The 10,158-nt window shown below is 38.1% G+C and overlaps 1 protein-coding gene across 7 annotated transcripts in view; it reads left to right on the forward strand.

The window, feature by feature from the left end:
- LOC107678286 (retinoic acid receptor alpha-A) overlaps positions 1 to 7,563 on the forward strand; it is a 182,664-nt gene extending 175,101 nt beyond the window's left edge. For 3 of the 7 annotated variants that reach the window (XM_016473501.1, XM_016473508.1, XM_016473531.1), the window contains 5 exons: positions 3,600 to 3,760; positions 4,583 to 4,759; positions 5,212 to 5,416; positions 6,264 to 6,422; positions 7,110 to 7,312. In XM_016473501.1, the coding sequence (XP_016328987.1) occupies positions 3,600 to 3,760; positions 4,583 to 4,759; positions 5,212 to 5,416; positions 6,264 to 6,422; positions 7,110 to 7,312 (905 nt within the window). Of the gene's footprint in view, positions 1 to 3,599; positions 3,761 to 4,582; positions 4,760 to 5,211; positions 5,417 to 6,263; positions 6,423 to 7,109 lie in introns of all 7 variants that reach the window. The other 4 variants (XM_016473514.1, XM_016473546.1, XM_016473522.1 and 1 more) reach the window with 3 other exon arrangements.
- The last annotated feature ends 2,595 nt before the right edge of the window (positions 7,564 to 10,158 follow it).

The following is a 10,158-nucleotide window of genomic DNA, read 5'->3' on the forward strand; positions in this document are numbered from 1 at the left end:
GTATATATATGTATATATATATATATATATGTATGTATACATAAAATTTTTTCACATTACAGCAATCAGTATTTTTATTAGTGTTATTACAGTATTAAGATGTACGGTCATGAAAAAAAATCTTAATGATCCTGAAACTAGACATGTTCTTCATGGGTTAGTGACCAGCATTTGTTCTTGACAGGTTTCATGTAGGTCTTTCAGTGATCATGTGAATGTCAAGCTTGACGCTATGGACAAGTCTGACATTTACATGCACATGGATGTCTACAGGCATCATGTCGAGATTGTGTTGCCGTGCAGATGACCCATCAAATCATTCACAATGACACGACACACACTCGTGAGTTCATAGGAATTCACACCTCTTGACTCAGAGTACATTTACAAAATGATGCACAGCAGCATTTTCACACTTCACTTCCTGCGCAACTTCTGTAATAAAACACACACACACATGCATTGATTTTCAGCACAACACGCTGGGTTCTCTCTGCTCCAAATGCATTAGACACACAACTCATCTGCCGCTGCTGAGGAGGAGGAGAAATTGTGAAAAAAGAGGAGTGGAGAGAGCGGGAGCGGAGGGAGGAAACATTGACATTTTTATCTTTTCATTGAATTTCATCTTTGTGATGGACGATCTGCCAGCGCTTTAATTTTCTCCTCTAAAATTATCCCTGCCAAGAGCCACATGCACACACAGAGACACACACACCCTGAAACAGACATATGTGAGCGTTAAGGCCCGTTCACACCAAGACGAATGTTCTTCACGATAATTTGTTGCGATAAACATTTTAATTTGAATCCGCAGTTCTTAATGCATCTGTTCAGACCGACATGAACATTTGCATGTTGTCAATGTAACAGAGGGCTTCTAAACTCTTTTCCATCACACTGTGAGGAAAACAGCTGACCAATGAGATTTGCACTTTTAGTCACGTGCCAAAAGCCACTGCTCTTACATAAAACTATGACTTGGTGGCACTCACTACTTTTATCAAGTAGCAATGAATAGCGGAAGAAAATCATAACCATCAGTGGAGATGGATAATGAGCGGCTATTGTTTTTATGTTTAATATTGGAATTAAGGCTGCAACTAACCATTGTTTTTTGATCTGTTAAACTAGTTTTTTTTTTTTTTTTTGATTAGTCGAATAATCAAGCATTATTAAATTCTGTTTTAATGCCTTAAGTATGAATACATGATTGTCGTGCGGGTTTAAGTATTTGTAGTAAATGCAACTGTGCCTCTCATTCACACGGAGAACAAGCAGATTCATATCTAAATTTAGTCTATAATATTCACAGACACTAGTCCATATTGCGATTTTATTAAGTGTATATTTGCCAAATTCCGTGACATTCCGCATTACACAGTAAATTGCATTTAAATGACTGGATTATGCTTCCGTGTTTCCCGCATCGCTGAAATCATATGGCCCTCCTTCAGCATATTTTTGAAAATGATAAAGAATCTTACCAAAACAATCAAATTAAATCATGGTTCCATTTTCAATTGCGTCATTTAGTAAAGAATCATAATTGTAATTGAATCATTCTCAGAGCAGATATTTACACCCCGTCAGTGTATAACACTGATATTTCCACCTCGTTTGTATTTTTGTCTGTGTTTTTTTCTGCAGTGATGTTGAGATCACAATACACAGGCCCCAAAACCTCTACGCAAGTACGTAGACACTTAAGCTCAATTTCACACATTGTTTCAGTCTGAAATGTCAAAGCACAGTTCATATTGCATCTCAGGTTATGTACAACTGTTTTAATAGCACAGACATCTGAACGTAACTCTATTGGCCCCTTGGGTTTGTTACCGCCATAGTGACTCAAGAACGTGTGTTAAGTATAAACGGCAGAACTGTGCACTTGGCGTTTGCGTACTTGCATAGAACACATTTCTGGCATGTTTCTGGCCATATCGTCACCGATTCCAGTGTGCAAAAATCACCTTTCCAAAAACACACAAAATACTCATCATACTGCTGGAGAAAGAGCCCCCCCCCTCTCTCTCGCTGTAGGTCTCTCAGTAGTGCTTGTGCATGAGTGATGGTGCAGCCAGGCTAATAGTTCTTTAATGACTTCATTAAATTGTGTTTTGCGGCTTATGATCGCTGTGCCAATCTGTCATAGGGGCTAATGTAGGCACGTTAAGATAGCCCACTTTTATTTAGGAATTAATTCCGCATCTCCAGAGGCCTGAGAGAGGGATGCAGTGACGGTCAGAGTGTTAGCAGAGATTGGAGAGAAAATAATGCCATGGCATTACAGTTTGTGTGTGTGCGTGTCATATAATGAGATTAGATTAGCTCTGGGTCTAATGAAACCTGTGGTGATCTATCAGCATTATGTACGACTTCATCCACCCGCTCTGTTCATCAAACTTACAAACACACACCCCGCAGAGAGAGAGAGAGAGACAGAAAGAGAGTGTGTTTGCAATGGTAGTGATGGAGGGGGTGTGATGGCATTTCTGCTTCCTGTCCTTTTTCTTCCTTGAACACCTTTTTTTTTCTTTCACGCCTTTCCTCCCCTTGTGGTTTGTTTTCACAGATGTGATGTGTTGGCTCTAACACGTTTCCTCTATCTGTCTGTCTGTCTCATCTCACTCCATTACTGCTGCTTACTGCATCTCAAATGGCCTTTCACTGCTACGCATGCAAGTTTTCTCTCTTTTTTTTTTTGTTCCACCCATCACTCATTCTTTCCTATCTGTCTTCTTGAGATCTCTTTTCTTTTCTGCCCTCTTCATTTCTCTCTGAAATGGCATGGCCACACATCTCACTGTGATAGCAAACTTATGTTGTGATGATAATACAGTATATGATTAAATGTTTTAAATATTGTAAAATACGCCAATGTTCAATAAAAAGTAGTAGTAATAATAATAAATGCATGTTTTTTTCTGCCAACTTCATTTTCTCCTGAAATTAGGTCATCATACAATTTATGATAAAATGTGATTAAATGATTTTAGAATTTAATATTATAAACAACACCAATGTTCAATTAAAAATAACTTCTTAATAATTTTTATTATTATTATTTTATTATTATTAACTATAATTATTATTATAGTTTATTTGTGCTTGATGAAAATATTATATTTAATAAAAATGATCTAAAATTAATTATGCAATTTAACTTAAATATTATTATTATTATTATGCAAGGCACATGTAGTTTATTATTTTTAACAAGAGGGCTAAAATATTCTTTACAAAATTTTATAGTTCTTACAAAAACGTGACTCAGTTCTTTTTTTTTTTTTTTACAATTCATTATAATTTTCAAAGATATGCTCAAGACACAAATGACTAGAGGGACAGCTTAATATATCTGTGTTGGATGTAAATGATGATCTACATATTTGAATGTCATCTGAAGATCAAGAATTGCATTTTGTAAGAAATTAACACATTGTATAACTTGTTATTATAAAGAAGAAGAATTAAAGGGGTCATATGATGTTGCTAAAAAGAACATTATTTTGCACATACTGTACATTACCTTTAACAGACATTAGAATATGTACAATCAACATTGACCATTGTTGTCTGTCTTTTTGTCTGTATAGCAGTGAGGAACGACAGGAATAAGAAGAAGAAAGAAGAGAAAAAGCAAGAATGTACAGAAAGCTACACACTGAGCCCAGACACAGAGCAGATGATTGACAGAATCAGGAAAGCCCACCAAGAGACCTTCCCCTCGCTTTGTCAACTCGGCAAATACACCACGGTAAGAGCGTGCGAGGGCTGAATGATATACTAAATGTTCACTATATTTGTGATGGTTTTTCCTTTTGCTGTTCATAACCCATTTCTTTATGTATTTTTCAACTTCGTCACTCAAAAATGTTCACAGACATCACTGTGTGGCATTTTTCTTTCATTTACATGCTTTAGTAAAAATATATGTAGGTATATTTAAATAAAAGCTGTATGGTTTAATGAGTGAAAACAGCCACAAATAATTATTTTTAGTTGTTATTGTAATTTTACTGTTGTTCTGTAAATTATTATTATTATTATTAAATGTTCCTTTTTGTTTTACAGTACAATATTATTTTTGCATTAGTAATATATTTCTCTTATTATAAAAATTTGTGGGAAGAATATTTTGGCCTTCACTATTCACATGCCTGATAATTCTTCCTTGAATTCAGTTAGTGATTCTAACAAGATTTTTACAGTATATTTTTTTTTACATTGAACATTTTACATTGGTAACGTTGCTTAAATGATGGTTAAAAAATATTGACATAAATAAGAGATATCCTAAGAGATGCATTAAATATCATCAAAAGTCTGACAAATATTGACATTCTTTAGCCATATCACCAACCCTAGTGAAATCATTGGATTACACGTATGTATATGTGTGTCAGTTTGCCAATAACTCCCAGAACTCTGTGCGGATTCTGCTTCTGTTTACAAGCAGATTTCACTAAAGCTGACAGCCAGAGTTCATATGCCACTCTTTCAGCCATTATTGATGCTGCTATTAAACATTTACTGTAGCGGTCTAGTGTACTTGAATTTTGCCTCTCTCTGAGTATAGAGTAACAGCTCAGAGCGACGCGTGTCACTGGACGTGGATTTGTGGGATAAGTTCAGCGAGCTCTCCACCAAGTGCATCATAAAGACGGTGGAGTTCGCCAAGCAGCTGCCGGGATTCACCACCCTCACCATCGCAGACCAGATCACACTGCTGAAAGCCGCTTGCCTCGACATACTGGTGAGAACACACACTTAACCCAGCTTTTTCGAAGCCTGCGTTGGCCTCACAGCGGGCTACATTATATCACTAAAGCTGAAAACAGACTGAGGGTCCCATTTGAGTCGTTGAAGGGTGTAGGTTCTAATCCCACAAGCATTCCCTTGTGAAAAAGTGCACTTGTACTTCATCATAAAATTGTTAATGAAAGGCAACTTAAAGGCATAGCTAAAAGTTGTTTTAAACCTGTGTGAAAAATAAATAAATAAATAAATTTAGAAGAATATGGCTAAACAAACAGTTAACAGTTTCTGGTCCCCACTGACTTCCATAGTATGGAAAAAATGCTATGGAAGTCAATGGGGACCATCAACTGTTTGGTTACATTTTTCAAAAAAAAACTTTCGTGATCAACATATGCAGAGACTTATCAACATAAGACCAACACGTCTCCTCTCTGTTTCTGTTTTTAGATTCTGAGGATCTGTACCCGCTACACGCCTGATCAAGACACCATGACGTTCTCTGACGGGTTAACGCTGAACCGAACACAGATGCACAATGCTGGCTTCGGTCCGTTAACAGACCTGGTGTTCGCCTTCGCCAATCAGCTACTACCGCTAGAAATGGATGATGCAGAGACGGGACTGCTCAGTGCTATTTGCCTGCTCTGTGGAGGTACTGTTTTGGCATTTCTTGCATTCATACATACGGTGCACAGTGTTATATGCTGGAGTTTGAAATAATATGATTATTTTTATGTTTTTGTAAGAAGTCTGTCATACTCACCAAGGCTGTATTTATTTGATGAAACATACAGTAAAAACAATAACATTGTGAAATATTATAATTTAAAAGAAGTTTTCTATTTTAATATATTTCAAAATGTAATTTATTCCTGTGATGGCAAAGCCAAATTTTCAGCAGCCATTATTCTTTAGCCATTAGTCTTTAGTGTCACATGATCAGGGTTCCCACGCTTCTTGAAAGTACTTGAATTTCAGACATATGGATTCAAGGCCTGGAAAGTACTTGAAAACAAACATAGATCCTTGAAAATGCTTGAATTAAATTTGAAATAAATTTTGTTTATGGCGCTATTTAAAAAATTGTCCTATATGTTCTGTCAAAGACTGAACAAGCGGCACTAATGATTGGGGGTGGAGATGGGGGAGCGCGAAAAAAAAACAACGCGTGTGTTGACTCGCAGCCTAGAGGCCTGAGCGGGACAGTTTTCTTGAGCCCGCTCCCACTGAATTTCTGACCATTACCGCCCACTCCCGCACGTGTGTGTCACGCTCCCGCAAACATTCGTATTGTCTTATTGTATATATTGCATCAACGAAAATAGTTCCAAATATAGTAACAGCTGAGCCGCTGCGCATCTCTAAAAGCAAAAGATTCACCCCTAAAAGCATCGATTCTCCATGATTTGCTCAGTCTGAATGTGTGCCTATAAGCTCTCTTACCACAACCTGTGAGCTTTTTGAGCCGAATATGAAGTGGTGTTTGTTGGTTTGTGCAGATCGGCAGGACCTGGAGGAGGCCGATAAGGTGGATGTACTGCAGGAACCGCTGCTGGAAGCACTGAAGATCTATGTGAGGAACAGGAGGCCACACAAACCTCACATGTTCCCTAAGATGCTGATGAAGATCACCGACCTGAGGAGCATCAGTGCCAAGGGTGAGTCGAATTCATTCGCATGACTTATTCCTGGATGAGTTCTAATCCTATTTCTGTCATGACAACTCTCGGAAGGATTGGCATGGTAATGTACATGAGAATGTTAATGTATTTGATCTTGACGGAATAGATCTGCTACACTGCTGCTACAGCAGAGCAAGTACTGAGACTTGCTACTGCCCTTAAATCCACAACATGCTGCTGTGAGCATGTAAGAAATATTGCTGCTGCAAATATAACATACATGAAATAACCCCCATATAGCACGCACGTGATGGAGATTTACCGCTGATTACAGAACCGGCTTTCTGACAAGATGCGCGTTAAATATCGCATGCGATTTATCGTGCAGCCCTACCCATATAGCATAAATGAATCACCTCGTAGCAGATCTATACAGGTGGAGCTGGGGAAGGTGGAGGGTTTCTGAAGCAAGCTGCAACTGCTACGGCAAGCACTAGTCATATATTTGAATGCTGAGCAGCGAGCTCATTGGCTACCGATACAGAAGAGAACCAATCAGCTGTGCCATGTGACAATGATGTCATTAGGTCAGATTGAGTTAGACCTATCGGACTGCGCCATCTAGAGTTTCATGCCAGAACTCTGTATTTTACTGCAAGACAAATTCATGTGTAGCTACTTAAAAATAAAATTAAAACAAAATGAATTTTTCATCTCTCACAGGGGCAGAGCGTGTGATCACCTTGAAGATGGAGATTCCCGGCTCCATGCCTCCTCTTATCCAGGAGATGTTGGAGAACTCTGAGGGTTTGGAGAGTTCCTCGGGCGGGATCAGTTCACGGGCCGCCAGCGCCCCTCCAGGCAGTTGTAGCCCCTCCCTTTCTCCAAGCTCTGCCCAGAGCAGCCCAACCACGCAGTCACCATGACAACCGTCAATGCCGACATCATTAGCCACTTACTGACTACTTTGTGCCCTCCCCGACACGACAGCAGACACATTCAAAAGCACGCGCTCATATTGTCGCTCCTCTGCCCGTGTTCCTCAGAGACTAAGGGGGGAATCAAAGGTGTGTTGCTGGAACTTTGTTGTTTTCTTTCCTCAGATGAGACTGTGATTGTAGTCCTCCTCGATTTCACCACTCTGTTGCAGAGTCCTTTTGGATGAAGGGAGGAAAACCGCTGGAGGGTGAAGACAAAATGCGCAAAAATGAATGGACAAATGTATAGAAGGAATTAAGGGACTTTTCTTCTGTTTTGATTCTTATGGCCTGGTTTCAAATGACCAGAAACTGATTTTCTACAAACTAAAAGTATATATAAATATATAGAGAGAAAACGTGGAATGAATGTGATTGAGAACAGAATGAAATGTGGACTTCATGTAAAGATGCAAATTTCCTCACTTTATGCCTGTGAAAGGACAAAGAGTGAGTTGTTTTATTTCAGACTGATGATGATGTTTTTCATGGAGAAAAAAAACATTGAAAAGAATATTAATTTCCACTCACAAAATTGTGCACAGAAGATATAAAAATGGTCGCAACAAACACCATTTGTGTCATGTGTTCTTGTTCTTCGTCTTCTAAGCTACTAGCAAATACCTCAAAGATTCATATCATATTTTAATACAGTGTGTTTTGCTTAATATTTGGGAAATAAAGTATCGAAAAAGGTTGTTCCGTTGAAAGTGTTTTAACAGCTGCGCAAAGTTTTTTTGAGACGTTTGTGCTGACAAACTGTTTTGAACCACTGATACAAACTCCAAAAACACTTGTTTTGCCCAGATTTTGTTCAAAATGACTTCACACCTTTTTGTTCTTCGATTTAATTTGAAGTATATTGGGGCCTTCATTCTAGAGAGCATTTGATTGGACAAAAAATAATATTACTTAACTATTTTTGATCTGTGGCCATAAATGTGTATATTTTCTACCAGTCAAATGTAGGAGTACACTAGTATACTGATGCTAACTTCAAAGCTAACGTGAACTAAAAGTCACAAATTTTGGAGCTTTCCTTCATTAAGACACAGGCTAAGGAATTACAGTTGTGCCATGTACTGTGCAGTTTTTAATCTGCTGCATTCTTCAGTAATGCTAACTTTTTTTGCACCGCTGCATTACATTATGATGAATTCATAAATATGTGCTGAAATGCCCCTGAAACTGTTAGCATCAAACAGTTCAAACATCAACAGTTCCATAGTCTTGTTTAAAATCAACTTAAAGGGATAGTTCACCCCAAAATGAAAATTTGATGTTTATCTGCTTACCCCCAGGGCATCCAAGATGTAGGTTTACAATGTTTGTGCACTGTGTAACCAATGAGTGACGTATACGCACGAGAGATCACTTGAGGCGCTTGCGTAAACTACGCCAGAGTTCATACACCCATTTGTTTCTAGTATTGGGAATCTTATGATCTGCAGAGCTGTAGGTGCTATACACAAGTTTATAAAACGGATAGTTCCGGTCCTTGATTCTGATTGGTTGAGCCGCGTTCAAAGCTGTTGTAAATTACACTACAAACATACACCTTTGTTTACTTCTGTGTGTTGCTCGGCAACCACTTTGTTGGAACCACAACTGTTTCTGAGGAACTACATTGTTTGGTGGAAGAATACGGTTTTTATTTATATCATTGCACTTTATTTGCTCTGTTTTATTCTGTGAAACCTTACTACGTATATGGAATAACTGTTTTATAAAAGCAATAAGCCCCGTGAAGCCGTGGTTTACAATGAATTTATAACAGCTAAGGGGGTTTTAGGCACTCCGCTTCACGTCGTGCTTCGCGTTCTTGGGGCTTATTGCTTTATTTGACAGGCTAACCACTTATTGCACTTTCTTTTAACACATTTAACTCTCACATTTAGCACTTGTAATAACACATTTTTCTATTTAGGAGTAATCGTATCTATGCTACTTTATCATTATACTCAACATGACTGGATGGACCAAAGACCAAAGATGAACTGCTATTGTGCTACAGATTTCTTCCAGATAGCTTTACAAAGAATGGACGTAATCACCAGGGACAAAAGGATGCGGTTCCGATTATTAGGAAGGTAAGAATAGAATGGCAAGACAGAATATTTCCTAATTAGCAGTGTTTCTCATTTGCTTTCACAAAACACATTGTAGTTGTCACAATTAGTTGTAGTTATACTTGCTATAAGTTTTTTTTATTTTTTTTTATGGCTTAAACAAACTCATGTGTTTATGTATTTCCTGCATATAAATACAATTAAATAATAACAACAACAACAAATAGGCAATAGACAATAGTCTAGCAAGGTTCAAAATCACTTTTGACAACACAGATGTTCCAGATCTACTCAATTTCACACTGGAAGGTTCACTACTGCATCGCAAATGCTGACAAGAGGTTGAAACTGGAACATTCATCGACACACCTATATCTGTCTATACACAAACACACACACACACATGTCTGGTTCACTATCCTTGTAGGGCCTCCCCATAGGCATAATGGTTTTTATACTGTACAAACTGTATTTTCTATCGCCCTTCACCAACCCTACACCTAAACCTACCCCTCACAGAAAAATTTCTGCATTTTTACAGTCTCAAAAAAACTCTCATTCTCATTCTGTATGATTTATAAGCTTTTGTACCTATGGGGACCTCAATTTAGGTCCCCATGGTGACACAAGTCCCCATGAGCTGGTGTGTATTCAGGTGTAAGTCCCCACCAGTGTAGAAAAACCTGTATACACACACACACATATATATATATATATATATATATA

The sequence above is a fragment of the Sinocyclocheilus anshuiensis genome, unplaced genomic scaffold (assembly GCF_001515605.1).
Source record: "Sinocyclocheilus anshuiensis isolate Anshui unplaced genomic scaffold, SAMN03320099.WGS_v1.1 scaffold1034, whole genome shotgun sequence".
Classification (NCBI taxonomy): Eukaryota; Metazoa; Chordata; class Actinopteri; order Cypriniformes; family Cyprinidae; genus Sinocyclocheilus; species Sinocyclocheilus anshuiensis.